We start from the raw sequence: 22,951 nt of genomic DNA on the forward strand, positions 1-22,951 counted from the left end.
TGCTATTTGCCCTTCTGCTTTTCCACCATGCACAGAACATCATGAAGCCCTTACCAGAATATAATAGACCTTGGTGTCTGTGGGTATAGGTTCCACAGAGTCCACCATTGAGGAAAAACTACAAATGTTCAGGATGCGGAGCTCAGCACTAAACTGGGGATGCTTGCATTTTCCCAATGTGACCCAACTTCCACTAAAGACATGCCACCTCGCAACAATCTCAAATTTTTACTTTATCACTTAAATTAAGCACATTACATTTACCTTGCCCTTTTGGGAACCATTTGCTTTTTGGGAGGAATATTCTCACAATATTAAAGGCAGGAAACACTCAGCAGATCATACAATGATTTAAATACAACTGATGGTAACACAAGACTTGACTAGAGCATCATCACAACTGAGCTGTATAATGCACGCATGGCAATTAAAAATTTTTGGTTTTGATTTTTAAAATATCTTTTACTGCACTTGATCAAACCCATGTGTAATAAATCTTTGAATAAAGCAGACTCACAGTATACAGTCAGTCACTCCATCTTGGACTACCAGCCTCTAGAATTGTGAGCTAAATAGACATCTTTTATTTATAAATTACTCAGTCTAAGGAGTTTTGTTATAGAAACAGAAAGCAGACCAAGATATTACAACTAATCTCACCACCTCAGTTTTTAATTATCTACAAATGGAAATGATAGTCCTTACCACATGGGGTAATTATGAGAACTGCATGAATTAATACCTGTAAAGTACTTGGAACAGAGGTCAACTGATATAAATTATATACAGGAACAAGTTTTAAAAAGTAAAATAACAAAATGCCGTCAATTCAAAATAAGTGAAAGTGAGACAAAAATATGCTAACAAAATACAACACACAAAATAATTTCCACTTGTTTTATTCTTTCATGTCAATAAGGGGGTGAATCCCCATTTGGGTTCAGAGGTTTTTGATAAAGGCAAAGTAGTAACAACAATCAGTTCCATGATTCAAAGAGTCCACAACTTTAGTACAAGAGATACACTTATTCCTAATATGAAAAAGAGACAAGAATTCCACATCCTTATATCTATTATTTCCACTAAGTTTCTCATAATGAATCAAGCAACAATTTTTATTGAATTCAGAATATATTTTAACCTTTTCATGATGATCCGTTACACTATAATGAAACTGATTCTTCAAGGGATGTTGAGATTCACAAGCCTGTTTACTTCCACCCACCAATTTTAGAATGATGTGTCTTTTATTCTGATGTGTGTTTCCAAGTTCTTTTCTCCTACATACAAAGCCATTGTCAGATTTATTTTTCATTGTTTGCCAGTGTTCCTGCTTCTTCTCTCTGCATGTTTGTTGCTTTTCTTCTGGTAGAACAGGAAGTTGGTTGATTAAACATGTAAGAATTGTACCTAACACAAAAGGAAATAATTTTTTTTCTTGTAATATTGAGGTTTGAGCTCAGAAGTAAGTAAGTCTTGAGTACTAGCCAAGAGAGACAATCCTGTGAGTAATATTCTATAAGAGTTCTTTGATGACTCACATAACTTTTCATCTTCCTATTTATTATTGGATGTGCTCTGATAGCTGAGGTTTTTTTTATGGTGGTAGTGGGGTTTGAACTCAGGGCCTCATGTTTGCTAGGAAGGCATATACTTTGAGTGTCATGAATTACTCTGTAAGTCCTGATAGTTGAGCTTGCCAGATAAGTGATCTTTGTTAAAATGTAATATTAATTTACATATTAGATAATATTATGCTGAGTTAATGTCAAAGGGAGAGCTTTCTTGCTAAATACCTCATGAGAGATGAGTGAAGTTCTGCTGAGAAGGCTGGGCATAGTGGTGCACACCTATAATCCTTGCTGCATGGGAGGCATAAGTAGGAAGACTGTGGTCTGAGGCTGGCCCCAGAGAAAAATGCAAGATCCTATCTGAAAAATAACTAAATTAAAAAGGGATAGAGGCATGGCTCAAATGGTATAGCATTTGCCTAGCTAGCATGGCCCTGAGTCCAAACCCAGTAGCACCAAAAAAAAAAAAGTGCGGCTGGGAAATGGGAAATTTGCCCTGTTTTACATAATAGACTAGTCCAGGTAAAGGGTATGGAGGAACCAGATAAACCAGACTGTAGAAGTGAGTCATCCAAGATCCAAAGGTGGGAGTTGAGGTCTTAAGTCTCAGAGCTGCAATGTCCTAGATCCCCACCTGAAGCATCACTTGCCTGCCCTGACAGCAAGAGTTTGGTGTCACTCAACCCAAACTCTTATCATTTTCATATTCCACAGGTGGAGTGAAAGAACATTTCTTCCTTTCTTCTCTGAAATTTGGGCATGTTGCTTCAATTTCATTCAGTAATTTCATTGTTTACCCTAAGCATTTTGAAGTGCCTGGAGATGGGAATGGCTGAGGATAACAGAGGTCATTTTAGTTTTTTAAGGGCATTGGTGTAATCAGCAAGCCTAAGATGTGAAATAAAATTTTCAAGTGAATAAGGAGTGTATAATTTGTAAAAAAAAATGAAAATCCTTGAGATTTACTTTTCTTTCAGAAAAGTATTATCCAAAATGGTGACTGGGACACAGATGCTGACAGCATGAGCTCCAGGAATCAGGGACCTTGCTGAGACACTGGAGGCACACTTGGCTGAGGTAAAGCACAAGGAAGAGCTGAAACTTCAGCACCCTGAACCCCTAGCTTGTGGAAGTCTTCTCCTCTATGATACACTGAAAGAACAGGTGGGCTACCACCCTGATACTGCTAACGCCCACCGGCCTGCCCGCCAGCCCGCCGGCACACCAGCCACCACCCACCACAGGAGGGCTCCAGCACCACCAGACACCAGCTCTCAACCTGCCTAGGAGATGCATACAAACAGGACTGGATGCTAAAGGAGTAACACCAGAACTACTAAGACTGAAATTCTACTGTTTCTAAACTGGGATTTTTTTTTTTTTCTTTAAGTGTTTGTTTGTCTTGTTTACTGTTTGATTGTCCACCATCTCTCCCTGTTGGGTCTCCATTTTTTTCTCTTTCTTTTTCTTTTTTCTCCTTCTTTTTTGTTTTGTTAGTTTTACTATTGTAACTTAGCTAATACTAAATTACCATAGACCAGGGATAGAAACAGTACCAAGTGGAATGAAAGGAAGATGAAGAAGGGATGAAAACCTTTCTCCCCACAAAAAATAAATAAGTACAAGATTCAGAGGGAAATGAAGAAAATGGATACCCAGATCCAGATTCCAACAAAACAAAGATAAACTATACCAAGGAACCCAACAGAGTCCATGAGAACACCCTGTAAGAAGAAATTCTGCAAGTAATCAATGAGAATTACGTAGAGATGTTATTAGATATGGTCAACCAAAATGTAAAAGAGGTACTCAAGAAATTCCAAGACAACAAAAATAGAGAATATGAGAAAACACAAAAACAACTAAATGAACTCATAATAGCCCTAAATAAACACCAAAGTGAAACAGAAAACACCATAAACAGAGAGACAAATGAATTAAGGATGAAAATTGACAATATTAAACAGGAAGTGACCCATGATATGGAAAACCTCAGAAAAAAAGAATGAAACAGAAATACAAAACAAAATGGAAGGCCACTCCAGCAGACTAGAACAAGCAGAAGACAGAATCTCAGAACTTGAAGATGAAATGGTAATTAAAAGAAAAACTGAAGAACTATTAATCAGACAATTCAAATCCTGTGAAAGGAATATGCAAGAACTCACCAACTCCATCAAAAGACCAAACCTGAGAATCATGGCCATTGAAGAAGGAGAAGAGGTGCAATAAAAAGGAATTAATAATATATTCAACAAAATAATAACAGAAAATTTCCCAAATATAGAGAAAGCTATGCCCATCCAGGTACAGGAAACCTCCAGGACACCAAACAGACTTGACTGAAATAGAACCACCCTACAACATATTATCATTAAAACAACAAGCACAGAGACTAGAGAAAGAATACTGAAGGCTGTAGGGGAGAAAAAACACATAACATACAAAGGTAAATCCATCAAAATCACAGCAGATTTCTCAACAGAAACCTTAAAAGCAAGAAGAGCATGCAGTGAAGTATTCCAGGCACTGAATGAAAATAACTTCAACTGTAGGATACTCTACCCAGCAAAACTATCATTCAAAATAGATGGAGCAATAAAATTCTTCCATGATAAGCAAAAACTAAAACAATGTATGACCACCAAGCCACCACTACAGAAGATTCTTCAACAGATTCTGCACACAGAAAGTGAAAGCAAACAAAATGATGAAAAGCCAGGCAGTACCAAACCACATTAGAAGAAAAGGCAAGAAAGTAGAGAGTAACATTGATTCAGGTGCACACAATCAAATCCTTAAACAACAAAGACAACTAAATGACAGGAATCACAACATACCTACCAATACTAACACTGAAAGTTAACAGACTTAATTCCCCCATCAAAAGACACCGCTTGGCAAACTGGATTAAAAAGGAAGAACCAGCGATCTGCTCCCTACAGAAGACCATCTCATCAACAGAAACAAGCACTGGCTTAGGGTGAAAGGCTGGAAGAAAATTTATCAAGCCAATTGCTCTCAAAAACAGGCAGGGGTAACAATATTTATCTCTGACAAAGTAGACTTCAAACTTACATTGATCAAATGAGATAAAGAAGGACACTCCATACTAATAAAAGGGAATAAAACAAAAGGAAATAACAATTATCAACTTATATGCACCCAATGTCAATGCACCCAATTTCATCACTCTGAAGGACCAAAAAACATATATACTCCAACACAGTGGTAGTGGGAGACTTTAATACCCACTTATCACCAATACATAGGTCATCCAAACAAAAAATCAATAAAGAAGTTCTAGAACTAAATCACACCATAGATCAAATGGACCTAGCTAATGTCTACAGAATATTTCATTCAACTTCTGCACAATATACATTCTTTTCAGCAGCTCATGGAACCTTCACCAAAATTGATCATATCTTAGGACACAAAGCAAGCCTCAGCAAATATTTGAAAAGAGAAATAATCCCATGCATTCTATCTGATCATAATGCATTAAAACTAGAAATCAACAACAAGAACAACAGTAAAAAACATGCAAACAATTAGAAGCTGAACAACACATTGCTCAATGATCCATGGGACATCGATGAAATAAAAGACAAAATTAAAAGCTTCCTGGAAGTTAATGAAAATGAAAACATGACCTGCTGGAACCTATGGGACACAGCAAAGGCAGTCCTAAGAGGAAAGTTTATAGCCATGAGTGCATATATTAAAAGGTCAGAAAGATCTCAAATCAATGACCTAATGCTACATCTCAAATTCCTAGAAAAATAAGAAAAGCAAATCCCAAAATAAGCAGAAGGAGAGAAAAAATAAAAATAAGGGCTGAAATCAGTGAAATAGAAACAAATAAAAAAAAAAATACAAAGAATCAGTGAAACAAAAAGATTGACACACCCCTGGCAAACCTGACTAAAATGAGGAGAGAAAAAACCCAAATCAGTAAAATCAGAAATGCAAAAGGGGAGATAACAACAAACACCACGGAAATCCAGAAAATCATCAGAGACAAACTAGTTTGAGTACCTATATTTTAATAAATTTGAAAATCTTGAAGAAATGGACAGATTTCTAGATACTTACGACCATCCAAAACTAAACCAAGAACATATTAATCACTTGAATAGATCTATAATACAAAATGAAATTGAAGCAGAAATAAAGAGTCTCCCAAAAAAGAAAAGTCCAGGACCTGATGGATTCACTGCTGAATTCTATCAGATGTTTAAAGAAGAATTAATACCAACCCTTCTTAAACTGTTCCATGAAGCAGAAAGGGAAGGCACACTACCTAACTCATTTTAGAAAGCCAATATTACATTCATCCCAAAATCAGACAGACACCTCCAAAAAGGAGAGCTATAGGCCAATTTCCTTCATGAACATCGATGCAAAAATCCTCAATAAAATAATGACAAACTGAATCCAACAACACATCAGAAAGATCATCCACCATGACCAAGTCGGCTTCAACCCAGGGATGCAGGAGTGGTTCAACATACGCAAATCTATAAATGTAATACAGCACATCAATAGAAGCAAAGACAAAAATCACTTGATCATCTCAATAGATGCAGAAAAAGCCTTTGACAAGATCCAACACCACTTCATAATAGAAGCTCTAAGAAAACTAGGAATAGAAGGAATGTACCTCAACATTGTAATAGAAGCTCTAAGAAAACTAGAAATAGAAGGAATGTACCTCAACATTGTAAAGGCTATATATGACAAACCTACAGCCAACATACCTAATGGTGAAAAACTGAAATCATTTCCCCTAAAATCAAGAACAAGACAAGGGTGCCCACTATCCCCACTCCTATTCAACATAGTACTGGAATTCCTAGCCAGACCAATTAGGCAAGAAGAAGAAATAAAAGGAATACAAATAGGTAAAGAAATTGTCGAAATACCTATTTGCAGACAATGTGATCCTATACCTTAAAGACCCAAAAAACTCTACCCAAAAACTCCCAGATACCATAAACAGCTTCAGCAAGGTGGCAGGATACAAAATCAACTTACAAAAATCATTAGCTTTTCTATACACCAACAATGAACAAACTGAGAAGGAATATATGGAAATAATTCCATTCAAAATAGCCTCAAAAAAAAAAATCAAATACCTAGGAGTAAACTTAACAAAGGATATGAATGACCTCTACAAGAAGAACTACAAACACCTGAAGAAAGAGATCAAGGAAGACTACAGAAGATGGAAAGATCTCCCGTGCTCATGGACTGGTAGAATCAACATAGTAAAAATGGCTATACTACCAAAAGCAATCTACATGTTAATGCAATTCCCATCAAAATTCCAATGGCTTTCATCACAGAGATTGAAAAATTTACCCTAAAGTTTATTTGGAAATACAAGAGACCACGAATAGCCAAGGCAATACTCAGCAAAAATGCAATGTTGGAGGTATCACAATATCAGACTTCAAACTATATTACAAAGCAATAGTAATAAAAACAGCATGGTACTGGCACAAAAACTGACATGAATACCAGTGGAACATAATAGAGGACCCAGATATAAATCCACACAACTATACTCACCTTATTTTTAACAAAGGTGCCAAAAATATACGACGGAGAAAAAGCCTCTTCAACAAATGTAGCTGGGAAAAGTGGTTATCTGTTTGCAAGAAACTGAAACTAGATCCATGTTTATCACCCTGTATTAGTATCAACTCAAAATGGATAAAGGACCTTAATATCAGACCTGAAATTCTGACATTAGTACAGAATAGAGCAGGAAACACTCTGGAAGTAATAGGTATAGGCAAGGACTTCCTCAATAGAACCCCAGCAGCCCAGCAACTAAGAGAAAGAATGGACAAATGGGACTTCATAAAACTAAAAAGCTTCTGCACAACAAAAGAAATGGTCTCTAAATTGAAGAGACCACCCACAGAGTGAGAGAAAATATTTGCCAGTTATACATCAGACAAAGGACTGATAACCAGAATATACAGGTAACTAAAGAAACTAAACTCTCCCAGAATCAATGAACCAATAAAGAAATAGGCAACTGAACTGAACAGAACTTTCTCAAAAGAAGAATTTCAAATGGCCAAAAATCACATAAAAAAATTCTCACCATCTCTAGCCATAAAGGAAATGCAAATCAAAACCACACTAAGATTCCATCTCATCCGTTAGAATAGCCATCATCAAAAACACCACTAACAAGAAGTGTTGGCGAGGATGTGGAGAAAAAGGAACCCTCATACACTGCTGGTGGGAATCCAAGCTAGAACAACCACTCTGGAAAAAAATTTGGAGGCTTCTTAAAAATCTAAACATAGATCTACCATATGATCCGGCAATCCCTCTCCTGGGGATATACCCAAAGGAATGTGACCCAGGTTACTCTTGAGGTACCTGCACACCCATGTTTATTGCAGTGCTATTCACAATAGACAAGTTATGGAAATAACCAAGATGCCCCACTTCTGACAAATGGTCAAGAAAATGTGGTATTTATACACAATGGAATTTTACTCAGCCATGAAGAAGAATGAAATCTTATCATTTGCAAGTAGATGGATGGAACTGGAGAACATCATTCTGAGCGAGGTTAGCCAGGCTCAGAAGTCCAAAAATCGTATGTTCTCCCTCATATGCGGACTTTAGATCTAAGGCAAATACAGCAGTGTGGTTGGACTTGGGTCACATAACAAGGGGAGAGCACATATGGGATATATGGGGACAGGTAGGAAACCCAAAACATGAAAGTGTTTGATGTCCCCACTGTAGAGGAGCTAATACAGAAACCTTAAAGCGACAGAAGTTAACATGAGAAGGGGATCAGGAACCAGTGTAAAGATCAGTTAGAGATGAATCAACTTGGGTTGTAACACATTTGTACATGAAAGCAATGCTAGTAGTCTTTCAGTATAGCTATTGTTAACTCAACTAGCAAAAATGCTTTGTCTTTCTTATTATGCTTATGTCTTCTCTTCAACAAAATTAGAGATAAGGGCAGAACAGGTTCTGCTTGGAATTGAGTGAGGGAGGCGGAGAGGATTGGAGATGGGGGCAGGGGGGAGAAATGACCCAAACAATGTATGCACATGTGAATAAATGAATAAAAGAAAATAAACTTGCATTGGCCATTAAAAGAAAAAAAAGAAAAGTGTTATCCAACATATAACTAACAAAGAGTACATTTAGAGAGTATTTTTAGGGGCTGGGACTATTTCTGAATAGTACAACATTTGCTTGGCATGCATGAGGACCTCAGTTAGATTCCCTGCACTGAAAAAAAAAAAAAAGACTGTTTAAATTTTATAGTCCACACTCTGTACCTGTTGGAGTATGTGCTTTCCATTTTAATTAGATAACCATTTGCTATCACTGAGCTTCTCAATGCTGCTTGTTAACTTTATAAATCAAATGGAGAGTTTAGAACACTGACCATTTAGTCTTCTAAAAAACAAACCATTCATCTTTGTTTCTGAAATTTCTTTCCACCTTCTGTCACTTTGGTGTCTGTTATTTCCAAACATCCAATGCATCAATTTTTTAGGGGGGGAATTGGCTTCAAAGTGTGTGATCCTTCACTGTGCATTGGCTTGTTCAATTTACTTTAAGGTCCTGTAAAAACATAATAATCGCAATGATAAATAAATTGCTTAAGTTGAGTTCAGAAGGAAGTAGTAACTTTCTTCATTGAGCCACTCCCAGAATTCATTGACCCACATACCCTATTATGTGTTCACAATTCATTTCAACTGTCCTGCAGTGAACCAGCCTCCTGGGAGCCAGCAGTGTTGTCCATGCTGATAAATTGCAGCAAAGCTTGGACTGGGGATGAGAGGTAGAAAAGAGAATTGAAACTGCTCACAGGAAGTGTGTGATGCAGGGTGTGCTTCTCTCCATTGTACCAAAAGACAAGGCAAGTTCTTGTCAGGAAAAATTGCAACTGAGAACTTCTAATATCCTTTTCTCTCTTCCTGCTATAGTAGATCATATTATTTACTATCTGGGATTTTCAAAGTACCTACTTAACTCAACTGTCTTGTTTGTTGTTTGTTTTTGTTGTATTTCCTTTTGAGACAGGGTCTCAGGTTGTCTACATAACAAGTCTCAAACTTGCAGAATGCTCAGATTAGAAGTATGTGTTACCATGATGGGGTTAAATTGTCCTTTAAAAGACCAAAACACATGGAAAGGGAGAAAATTTTAAGCATTGGGAAAATACGTAAAAATGAAGAGTTGCTAACAGTTTCCCAAAGTTAGTTTATGTTAGCCATTATAAAAATTACTCATAGTTCATTTTCTCTGGAATAGTAGGGGAAAATGTTGAGACTATTAGGGTGATCTTGCCTCATTGATGGTAAAGAAGGATACTTAAATGCATTTCTCAATGAATAGGCTTCTTAAAGTTAGTTCTATATTTTGCACAATTTGTTCTTGAGCCATTTTGGAGGGGAGCTACTCACTGAGCTATGTGAACTGTCGCTGAGACTAATCCTGTATGTTTTCTGTCTTTTGACACAGGATGTAAATTCCAGGAAGACAAAATTTCTGGCTTCTAGTACTTTTTTCTTTTTTTTTCCAGTAGCACTGGGGATTGAACTGAGGTTCTTGCATGTGGTAGGCAAGCACTTTCTACTGAGCTACATCCCCAGCTCTGAAGTGTATGTTTTTGTATAGCCCAAAACATTTAATGATATTATGTAAATGGCTATGAATTGTGTACAAGTTAGACTTGAACTTGTTTTACCATTCTGGGGTAGTTCCTTTTTCAACTGAGGTATGTCCTTCTTTCCTATAGGAAAGTGTAGATAGGATCACTTTGCTAGATAAATGGTAATTTGCTGCATCTAAAAGTTTTAGTACAAGGCTAAAATGATGTGAAATGAAACATTACCTGAAACAATAACTTTTCTGTGTCAGATCGTGTTTTCAAAGGTATCTTAAGATATCTTTAATCCCACATTACCTTCTGCAATGTGGTCTGAGTTCTCTCCCTATCTAGAGGTAGAATTTATTCTGTATGCTCTTGAATTTGGGTAAGTCCTGTGAGTACTTTAACCAATAGAGCATAGTGGAAGTGATACTGTGCTAGTTTTTGGTATAGCCCTTAACTGTGTTTGATTTATTATCTTCTCTAGTTATTAAGAACTGCTTCTGCTCTATGCTTCCTTTTGTTATGCTCCCTTTCAGAGTCACCATGCTACAAGAATCCCAAATCAAAGACACAAAGAAAAACCGTATAGTTCACGGCCCCAACTGACCTCTCAGTGCTCTGCTAGTCCTTTGAGTTGGTCATCTTGGATGTCCAGCCCAATGGAGCCTTCAGTTCCCTGCCACTCCAGGTGATTTCTATATTAGAGATCCCAAGGAAGAACCACCCAGTTGAGCCCATCTAATACAGGCCATGAGAGAAAGTACTCTACTTCATTGAAATAATTGCTAGATATTATAAAGATGAATTACACTTGATAGATGAAACTATATTAGCCCATTTAGAAAATTCCAAAATTGAGCACTGAAAGTTGAATATAATATTCCTTCTTGAAGTTTCTCTAGGTTAAGGAAATGTGGCTGTTCAACACTGAATGTATAGCTTTCAACTGAGTGTTTGGATTTCGTAGGTATGAGTACCTATTAAATGTAACAAACATTTATAAGTACCTAATAAATGACTCTCCCTTCCACACTATGGCCAGTCCAATTTTCCTACTCACTGAAATTCAACTGCTCTATTTTATAAGTTAAATTCATAATCCTATCTCATGATTGCCAAAGAATGTGGTTCTGATGAATGGACAAGTTTCAGCACATTCTTACAAAGTAAATAGTAATCCTGAAATTTATATAAGGTTTTATCAACATTATACATATATATATATGTATGTATACAGATGTTTCCACATAAAAACAGGCTAACTATTCTTCAGTGTTTGAACTCATTGATTCAGAAAAAGATGATGAAGTTCATTTTTACAGTAACAAGTGTTTGATAAGTAAGATCATAGGATGACAAGAGTTTCAAATATTTTGGATGAAGCCAGGCAAATGCCTACTGCCCTTTGTGTTACATTGTTTTATGTGGCCTAAACAGAGCCAGAGAAACTCTCACTTGGGACTGAATTTTCTGTAGGTAGATGGAAGCATTCTTTGTAAGAAGGCCTTGTTCTTGCCAAGAGTGTCCAGGAGACAAAGCAATCAGCCTGCAGAGTGAGAGAAGAAAGTGCTTGTTGAGAAGGCGGCAGAGGTGAGACCCAAATAGCTCCCCAGGCTTGGTTTCTAGCCTTGTGTGCTATCTGTATTCTTGCCCTTGGGTTCCATAAGATACCTCTGTAATCTTACAATAGGTTCCTCCTTTTGCCCTTCCTGCTAGAGATAATTTATATTGGATTTGCTGATGTAACAAACAAACAAAAATCTTGGTCCATTATCATGCTCTCCACTGCCTGAAAGACATGTAATACATTTTAAAGGGAAATATATAAAAAAGAGGATACCTGATTCCCCCATGTCACTGCTCTGCTTTATGAATACTTCACATACTGCATGCATTTTCACATCTATTCAGTGTTATTAATTGTATCTACAACTCTTGTCAATCATCTCTCCTTCACCCTTCTATCACTTTGTCCACTTTGGCTTTCCCATTTCATTATATGCCTTGGTATCTTCAGGTATATGGCTCTGAGGGGACTGCAACTGAGGAAAAGCTACAAATACTCAGGATGGGTAGAGTTCAGTGCTCTAATATTACTCAAATTTACCTATACTGTACATATATGTACTGTTCTGTACAATAGGTCTGAACATCCATAATTTGAAATTGCATGGAATAGGTCATGTTATTGTCACAAAAATTAATTAATTTTTGCATTAATTAATGCACATATTAATACTGCTCACCAAAAACAAGATCTTATTTCATGCTCATTATCTTGAATACTGTGAATGCTTGATTCTTAGTGCCACCCAACTTCCACTAAAGACATGCCACCTTTCAACAAGTTCAAATTTTCACTTTATCACTTAAATCAAGCACATTGCATGCCCTTTTTGGCTTGGAAGGATTATCGTAACTTTTGCCATGCTTTCGGGGCACCATTTGCTTTTTAGGAGGTGTATTTTCACAAAATTAAGGGCAGGGAAACACTCAGCAGTTCACGCAAGGATTTAAATAAACACAGCTGAGGAGACTGTGGAACTGACTGAGAGCGTTCCACATCAACTGAGCTGTGTAATGTGCACACAGGACTTAAAATTTTTCGTTTTCGAAATTTCTTTTGATTTTTAAATAATTTATTATTTTTTTTGACCATGCTTAGTCAAAACCATGTGTAATAAATCTGGAATAAAGCAGGCTTATGGTAGTCTTTTAAACATCTTTTCACTAGCTTTTTCTCATGTCTTTTTTATTGAATACATGTGTGTAATTTCTCACAATTCCTCTCCTTCAGCACTTGAAAAAAATCTTAAAATAAAAAGGAAGAACTTTGCTTGGTGGGATCAATCTAAATCTGTCAGCCTCCTGTAGGGGGTCTCTTCTTTATTTTTTAATTCAAGCAGTCTGGATAAGGATGCTATCGCTGGCCTCATTTATTCATGTTATGGTTCAGACATGAACACTGATGCCCTGTTTCTACACCTGATGCCCTGTTTCTACACGTTTTGTATGCAGCATAATCTGTGGAAACATTTCAGAATGTTTTAATCCGAATTAGATGTTTCCCCACTGGGACCCTCATTTGCCAAGGTGTATAAATACATTGTCAGTAATCTCTAGCAATTTAATTTGTAGCAGCTTTCCCTCAGAATTCTATCCTGGGGCCAATCATAATCCCTTAAATTCTGTCCAGGGCAAATTGTTGTTTCACCTGGGTTATTTTCTTAATAGGAGCCTTATGGAATTTATGCTGATATTCCTGGGGTGACTGCAGTGAGCAGGGGAGAGAGGCACATCTATACACTGCTTTGGATTTTTTCTTAGGTGCTCTCCTGGAAGATACCACAGAACGTTCATCTCCTTCATGGATGTTTCTAAACTCTCTGTAGAACTTTGGCTTAGCCCTAAACTCTTGAATGTTCACAAGGCATAAATATAAATTTATTTTCAGGAATAGCTCAGGGGCTTCACAGTTCCCCACGGTGAACATAAAAACTATTTTGGGTACATTTGTAAGTACTGTATGGTCTGTATTTGGCATTATGCTAAGAAATTTAGGTAAAGTAACAAATTTACTCCTCATAATGAATGTTTGAGGTGTGATGTCCTGGGATTCTCACCATAAAGATGAGGAAACAGAAGTTGGAGCAAGGCTTGCCATATCTGAGGATTTAAACTCAAAGCTGTGTGATTCCAAAACCTGTAATCTTGTCCACGATGGCAGGCTGCCTCCTCTCATGTAGAATATGCAGACAAACCCTGAAAAACAGCTCTGTAACTTAGAATGTTACCAGATGCGTTCCATATTTGTCATTTTGATTTGTGAGTTCTCCTGTCTGTTGCTACTCTTCCAGCTTCCCAGATAAACTTTCACCTCTTTCCTCTGAACTCCAAGTATCGCCTACATTTCCAGTCTGACAGGGGGCTAAAGATCTTATACTTTGTTGTATTCCAACCTATTTCAGTATTCTTTTTCCTTTTCCTCCCCAGGAAGGAAAATGAATATTCATGAGGAGACCCCCAGAACCCTTCCTTTGCACTTAAGAGCAATCCAATCAATAACTCCCCCCAGTCCTCATGGCGCTGTCAACCACCAGTGCATTAATGGCATTGCTATTTAGAAGCGCAAGGGAAAGCACACTAGAAAGTAAATTTATTGTTCCTCTCATTCTCCCCTTTCAGTGGATCCTACTTACTGTTTCCTGTTAGGCTTTGCAGGCCCTCTGGACTGCCAAATAGCACCACTTTCCCTTGGCAGTGTTTTTACACTATTGATTGATATAACCTATTTTTAAAAAATGTTTATTAATAACAGGTACAATTATACTTGTATATTCAATCTGGTAGCAGAATGCTTACCATTTTAAAATTTTGGAGTTAGAATTTTCATTATTCAAATAAAAAATGGATCATAGAAATATTACTCATGAAGAACTATCAATTCGAAAATGTTACTCTGTTGCTTTCTTCTTGCGGGAGTTTGATGGACCTACTTTAATACATTCTACTTGAGAAAAATGATTTGCTTAATTGGTGTGAGCATCATTCTAATGAGGCCAAGAGCACAGACTCTGGTTCTGTTTACTTAGTGTAATTAGTGTGTCGTCCTGGCCCTCAATTCCCCAGTGTCTGTAAATCTGCATGCTGTTCACAAGAGAGATGAGACACAAGGACATCACTTTAAACCATGGCATCACATTTTTTGGGTACAAAGGCCAGTATAATTGTATTATTTAGTTCACAGTGTCAAACATGTCCTTACCAATGATGGAGGGGGGATGAGAAAAGTAAATTCAAAGGAAAACATCATCTAAATAATAGTATGAACAGACTTATCCCTTTGGAAGACATAAGGGGATAGAATTAGAAACAAGAAATAATAAAGAATTGTGAACTGCTTTCTTTTGAGTGCCTTCATAAAATTCTGTGAGGGAGATGTTCCTTGGTTCCCACACGTTTATGGGACGTGGGAGGGGGCAATCTGTAGCAAGGTATCTTTGCTCAGAAAAGACAACAGTAATCTAAGACTGTTATCCTGACTGACACTGCCAGTGCATATGACATTAAGGAAGATGAAATACATCAGGTAACTAATGGGATTCTTAGCTTTTGTGTCATCATTTGCTGATTAAGAAAATGAAAATCTCTTTAGGTTTCAGTCCCTGGGAAGCTGGAGGTCTGTGCATGGTGTACATTAAAGAACTGTTTGACTTCTAAGCACAGACTTCACTGTTAACACAGATTGTGTTCATTAAGTGCGAACATACATGACATGTACTCAGTGAATGTTATTATCTCCTATTTTGTGTATCAGCTGGCTTTTTCCTTTTATTTTCTCTGAACTGCTACACACAATTTAAGAACTATGTATATATTTCCCCCATTCAGAATTTTGTTCCATTTAGTATTCTACAGAATAACAGCAACAGTGCTTTCCTGAGCCTTCGAGTTTCTTTCAAACTTTTCTACCCTTTGGGATGTTTCTTTAACAAAAACAAACTTATGATATTGTGATGTCTCTTTTTTAGAACATCAAAGAGGTAAGAATTTACACAAAAACTTTTCAAGGACAGAATATCTGAAATATTCTCCCACCAAGAGTGTTGTTGTAGAACACGCTGCCTTAAAAAGAAATCAGAGTATCTTTGGAGGAAAGTATTACTAAAGACAGACCTTTGGGACAATACCAGTGGATCAGTCTCACAGATACTGGTTTATTTGTAACAGCCTAACATTTATAAAGGAAAAAACTACAGTAGTAGTAAAGTGAGCTAGCAGGCAAGCAGTACAACTCAGTAAATGTTGGGGACTCTCCCTTCTGCAGCTGTTTCTCAGTTATTCCAGCAGGTGTCACTATAATCACAGAACAAACATTCCACAGTATGGTATGTAACTTTATTTTTCTAGCATAATAATTTAAAGTATTTACACACTACACACTCACTGTTTTTTACACAGATACTTATTCATATACCTATGAACCACATCTAAGACTCTTTGCAAAGACTCGACACACTGTGGGTTTTTTCCAAGCATAACAAAGAGAAAAAAATTTTTGAGTCTTTTAAAGATAGCCATGTGGAGCATCTGTGAAAACCAGTGTTTCCCCCAAGTTTTAAGCTCTCCCAGGAGACCTGTGAACAGCTACAGGCTATCCAGGCATTGGTATGATCTGAAACTCTTCTGGTTAAGGACTTCATGAAGCACGTGTAAACAGCATTTTCTCTAGAAACCCTAAAGAAAATAACCTGGCCTTTATCTAGAGAAATAATTTTATTTCTAAAAGCTATCTGCAGGGTTTATAATGGTCTTCTGCGGACAATGATGATAAAGGGAGAGTAAGTCAATAGACTGTTAATAAACCTAGCGATGGAGGCAGGGTGCTATTTAAGTATCCCTTTCAGATAAATGATATGGCAAAACAACCCAAATTTCTCTTCCCAACTATTAGTAGAGGTGGTTGTTTTGTTTACCATGAAAAGAACAAAGGTTATCTCAATTATATATGCTTTAAACCCAGACACTGTAGAAATTTCTACTATTGCTTTTATTTTTTATGCAGTTTGCACAAAGATAGTGGTTAATATCCTCAATAGTTTTCCTCCCTTGTTATACTCAATTACAAAAGTTACTAGCTAACAATACCTTTTGAACTTGGCACGTGGCTCCATAGGTGAGCAAAAGCAACCATGGTTCAGAGCTCATGGTAGGTCAGTCCTAGTCCTAGTCCAGTTTTCTTAAAAGGATTTTAAAGAAAGATCATTTAAAGAGTTAGGTCCCAACTCTCTGGAATAGAACTGCAGAAAGTAGGAAGCTGGGTGCCATCACTATTTCCTTCAAGTTGCTTTGGATTATTCTCTCATACCCTAGAAGGCAGAGAGATTTATTACCTCTACAGGAACTCACAATTTCACCCTGTGAATGTGTATCAGTATACTAAGACACAGAACTTCATAAAATTACATCCTCCTTGTTGCCAGCCTGGGCATCTGCCAGTGCCACTGGTCAATAGGCCAAGGCAAAAGATATCACCTGGCCAAATAAACTAAATTATTATTTCATCTTAAATCAAACTTGAATTTTTAATGTACAAATTCTATCAATTCTTGGAACCAAACACATTTAGATTTAACAATATAAACCTACCCATTCTGAAATTAACTTACTACTGTTGCTGCCTTTTGCAAGGGGTGCCAGCAATGGGTTGGAAAATCAAGGAGTGATTACTTTATTTTATAGGGGTTTTTACTAAGTGACATGAGCAACTGACTAATATTCAACTACAGGTGTTAGAGGGATAGATCTAGAAAAAAAAATAAAAGAATACTTAGGGAGCCTAAGGTTCAAAGGCAATGTCAGGACTAACAAGCACCCATAGTTAAGTGCATACTAAGTCAGGCTAAGGAAGATTTTCTGTCCTTAAGGCCCCACTCCATGTCATATGCATATAGACAAGCTAAGGACTGTGATGAAGATCAAGGAAGAATAGAAGACTTTGTAATGGGATCCGGGCTTCCATATCAGAGAAACACTAACACAGCCTAGTCTGTGGAGTCATAAGGTGAAGATGAGGAGGTCTTACAGGGGTGGGCAGAGAATGGCGTTTGGGGCTCAAATAGCCAAAGAAGAGAAAGCTAAGAAGATGGGCCTTCACACATTATAGAGTAAAAGAGCAGGCATGATTATTTCTAAATTCATGATTTCATGATTTAATGAAGAATAGATTAAAAGAGAAAAACTAGTTAAACAGGGACACAGGACAGGCAAAAGTCTGAGAGCTACTGAGGTCTAGCAAGAAGCCTGGTATTTATCCATGAAACTGCCATCACTAGACCCTACAAAAACATTAGTTTCAGATGGGTCAACAGGATATACTGCATGGGTTCAAAGAAAACAAAGATATAATCAAGAGTAGTAAGAATTGTAGTAGTACTCTCCCCACATTCCAAAAAAGTGACAGCTGTTAGAAAGACAGCTTATATTAAGATCAATGTTTAAGAGAGTCAAAAGCACTTGTAAGGAAGGAATTAACTGTCCTCTCTAATCGAGTGAGGGCACCAGGGGTAAGGACATACTTCAGAGGAAAGTGGCAGTGGCCATTGACAACTGCACACTGTGGTAAAATCAGTAGAAATGGGAAGGGCAGAAGGGAATAGCTAGAATAGCTACAAACAACTGGTCACCTTCAAAGGGAACGCTGCGTATGGTATCTGTGTATATGTACTATGCATACTAACCAGGTACACACATAAATATTTAATATATAAAAAATAAAGTGCTTTCTAACAGGTCCCTGGGCAGGGACATTATAAAACATTTCACAAAACTGCAAAACAAAATTGATACAATCAAAGAACACTACATCCAACATATGTGAAAACAGCCAAACACAGTATGTACAATCTGGTAGTGTCCCAGGACAAACATCCTGTCATATACATGGTATATACATATATACTCTTTCACTCAATATATTATGACAATATATATTTTAAAATTTTGTTATAGACAAAACAAAACAAAACAAAACAAAAAGGACAACCCCTACAAAAACACAGTAAGGATCAAGCATGTGAGTCCTAGAATGACAGGCAAATGGCTGCCTCCATGGGGAGTCCCATTGCTGCTGCTGGGAAAGATGTGCCAGCGTTCCTTCCTTGGGTGCAGCGCCTCTACGTCCTCCAAGGCACTGTGGGCTGCGGTGGTAAAGTTGGCATCACCAGTGGTGAGCAAGTCAAAGACACAGGACTGGAAATAGATGTCCTTCACTGGCATCTTCTCATGGCATTGAGTGTTGGCTGTCTCCAGTGTGTAACCAGACCAGGCCTGTGCCAAGGAGGTGTGAGGCAGGCTGTGCCCCAGGATGGCAGACACCTGGCCCTGCCCATCATCAATGCGTTCACTCAGGGGGCAGCCATTCACACACAACTGCAGGTCCTGGCTTTCCTCGTAGGACATAGCCAAGTCTTCAGGCATTCGAATGGCGAGGGTGAGGTAGCGACCCAGCTGTCGCACAAACACGGTGGTGCCTAAGTAACGGGCATGCATCTCCACATAGCGGCCACTTTCCCTCTCCACGATATGTAAGCTCTTGGCATCACCGTCCCCACCACTGGTGGTGCCATCCACAAAGGCAGCTGGCAGGTCATCTGTCACAGCTTGGTATACTTTCTGATCTGTACACTCATGGTGAGCTTTGAAGATGATTGTGATCTGAGGAAAAGAACACGCACAGAGTTTAACAGGATGGGAAGGAAGAACAGACCTCCCCTCCACTACAAGAGTGCTCTTCCAACTTGGAGTGGAATAACTGCAGACATTCTCCAAATTCAACTCAAAAACTCTTGCCTCATGAATGAATGGTAAAAATTAAACTGTCCCATGTATTTAGAATTAAAATATAACATATATCCAGGGAATGAGTATCAATCAAAAAACAAAACAAAACAAAAGCCCTGTTTACTTTCCTAAGATAAGAGGACAGTATTGCTATTGGGAAACAGGCAATTTTTGACAATTTCTATTTGTCTTCTTCCCAGAATGGATGAGGAGTGGCCTAGCTGTGAATGGGAAAAAAAGGTTCCTTTATAAGTTATACAGAACTTGAAGGGGCTTAATTAACAATATATCTGCCAAAACATTGCTTTCTATAAAGATTCTTCATTGGACTATCACCATGTCCTATGACTCATTCTACAAACTTAGTATAAATACCAACAGAATCAGAGGTGGGGGTGGGGGCAGCCAGCAACAGCTACCAATCATGTGCCTCAGGAAAGATTTCTGTAAGTCCCTTAAACAAATGTTTCACATCACTGACTAATTCCTGTGACCGGGAAACAATTTGGCAAATACAGTCCCTAAGCACTGGCAGAGACCAAATATTCCAAACCTAGTTATAGCAAATGTTCTTCTCAAACAACATTAGGGTCCTTCAACTCCTTGGGTTTTTTTCTCAATTTTCCAAATGAAGTGCAGAATTCAGGGAGAGGGGGGAAAAAAAAACCTATGGATAATATAAAAGTCTCCCTAAGGAATCCTTTAACTAGAACAATCATTTAAAAAATAAAAAAAACAACTGTACCTTTACATACCTTTGCCTACCAACATACAGTTGGTGCTAGAAGGAAGGTAACAAGGAAGAGATAGGCTCTGTGTCACACAAGATGGGAAAACTGTTCCAAAGACAAAGGGACTACATTTTTGAGATGTGTGTTGTTAGTAACTGAGGCAACAGCTTATTTCCTTCTTCCTTCTTAAAAAAATCAGGTAACCTCCATCAAGAAGGAAGACAGACAAGCAAAACACTCTGTGTGTTATCTAGATGGAGGGAACTTTCAGCTCCTGCTAAGAACTAATCAGAACAATAGACCCTTGTTTAAAAGGCCAGAAAATGCCCCCCAAGTCCTCTCCACCATCCTCAAGTTTATGTCTGAAGTTTTCCCCAATTCAGCCAGCATTTGCTCACACTATTTAATCCCAGTGGTGTTACTTGACTGGAATTTTCCAGCCACTTCATTTTACTTCAGCCAGTTATAAAGCCAGATCTGAACCAGCTGCACTACAGTGGTTAAATCCATATCTGCAGTTTGCAGCTGCAACTAAAACCCAGACAATGTGCTATGAAAACGCTGGGTTTTCCCTCCTAATTACCCTGAGCCACAATCTGATTTCACTACCATCCTTCTCACATTTCAACACCCTCTTAACTCAAAGGAGGTGTATCAGAGATCATTTCAGGAAACTTGCTGTGCATTCAACCATAGGACCTTCCACAGTGAATGGGGGCTTTGAGCTAGATATCTAATGGGACTATAAAATAGATTTAGTGGCTCTAAAGTCAGTTGGACAAGTGCTTTTCTTTCTTTTTTTTTAAGGCACTCTGGGATCCACTGGATGTGAAAAGATTAAATCAAGTAAATGCTGCATCTGAATATGTTGAAAGTTAACAATATAGATGGCTAAAATAAGAATTAGTAATAGACTTTCCCCATTTGCAACTATAACACACTCAAAGGCCGAACAAACTCTTCTATAAGAAAGTAGTTTGTCTTTCTAGCCTTACAAACCTCAAGTTTAAACCACCTTGGCATTAGTTGTAAGAACTAGTACTTGTTGTTCTTGTTTGGAAAAGTAAAGAGCAATTGCTTCTGTTGGGACAACAAAGCAGAGATATCCAATTGGAAACAAATTTCTGAAAAGGCAAGCAAGGGTCAATATTAAGATAAATGGAATAGTTCCATATGTCTAACCAAACCTGTTTTTTTCATTAAGCACATCAATTCCAGGTCAGGAACGCAGGAGTCATTTCAAACACCTCTAACATTTTCATCCTCCGCTATGCCTGTGAGGCTAACAAGAATTCCACGTATCTAGATCACACAAAAGCATGATTGCTTCGCTAGACTCTATACTTTAAAAATATCCTAGTCTTCCTCACAGAGTTTTGTGTCCTTCCCATTTACTAGGAGTGATTTTCTCTATGAACATTATGGTGGTATTTGTCATGTGTGTGAGGTAATTCTCACATGGAGCACCTGTATAGAATTATCTGTTGAGTCAACAAGTTGAGGTGATGAATTGATCCCAAAGCATGAGTGAGGTTTCCTGCAAGGTCCTCTGTAGCTCAAGCATGTACTGAACATGTATCTAGATATATAATCAATGTAAAAGTAGAAATCTTTGCATAGTAGTTTCATGTGAATTGAGTTTTGTAAAGCAATTTCATTCCTCACAACTATTACAACATAAGCTCTTAAAGAGCAAGCACTCAGCCACGAAGGGCAAGAAATTCACTTTTAGATTATCTTCCTCTTCAGGAAAGCAAGATTAATTTATTCTTACTAATTCTTACTTCAAAAACATTCAAAATGTTAATTGGCATTTTTAGAAATTCCATACTCTTTGTATTTCCAAATAGCAGCCATCAGAGCAATAAAAACTATTTAAAATTGTGTCCTAAAGCTTTCACACAGCATTTAAAAATGTAAAGATGTCAGCAATGCTGCTTACCCCTTCCCCCATGAACTCCATATGCTGTAATAATTCAATTTGGCACATCTGTTGTATGCCACACCATCTATTATTGATGGATGGCATTTCTGTGCATTTAAAACATCAATGTCTTTTGTTAAACCTCCCCCATCCAGTCCTTGTCCACTCCACCTTAGACAAACTGCTCTCCTCCTCCTCATTCATTTTTAATGCTTTAGTCCCTGAGATATTTACCACCCACAGGGTCTATAAGGAGAAAAGACACCAGCTACAAGTGAACCCTTCCACACAAGAGGCAGCAAGAACTCAAGAAGGTTTGTTGTGATTATCAAAATTAAGGGGCACCTGCTTCTCCCTCCCACCAGCACATACACAAAAAGATGATATATTGAATGAAAATGGGGTGGGGGGGTGTAGCTTAGATGCACAAGACCCTATGTTTGGTCTCCAGCACTGAGGAGGTGGGTGGTGGGTGGGGCGGAGAGCATCTTTGGGTTGGGTACATGGCTCAAATGGCACAGTACCTGCCTAGCAAGTATAAGGCCTTAAGTTTAAACCCCAGTGTGTGGGGGGGATGCTAGAAAATGAGCTAGCCCACAGCAAGGAAAACTTGGTCACTGCCTTGCCAAGAAATACTGAGGTACCTTCCCTAGGCACAACAACCTTGCAAAATGTTTCTTTTTGTTTTTTCCTTTTCCCTTTTGGTAGTCCTGGGGTTTGAACC

The 22,951-nt window shown here is 37.9% G+C and overlaps 1 protein-coding gene across 2 annotated transcripts in view; it reads right to left on the bottom strand.

Annotated features, from left to right (window-relative positions):
- Nucleotides 1-873: 873 nt before the first annotated feature.
- The window catches only part of Rgmb (repulsive guidance molecule BMP co-receptor b), a 42,071-nt gene continuing 19,993 nt past the window's right edge, over nt 874-22,951 (bottom strand). For both annotated transcript variants that reach the window (XM_074077037.1, XM_020171065.2), the window contains one exon: nt 874-19,446. In XM_074077037.1, the coding sequence (XP_073933138.1) occupies nt 18,778-19,446 (669 nt within the window). In that variant the 3' untranslated portion in view covers nt 874-18,777. The remainder of the gene's footprint in view (nt 19,447-22,951) is intronic.

The sequence above is a fragment of the Castor canadensis genome, chromosome 6 (assembly GCF_047511655.1).
Source record: "Castor canadensis chromosome 6, mCasCan1.hap1v2, whole genome shotgun sequence".
Taxonomy (NCBI): Eukaryota; Metazoa; Chordata; class Mammalia; order Rodentia; family Castoridae; genus Castor; species Castor canadensis.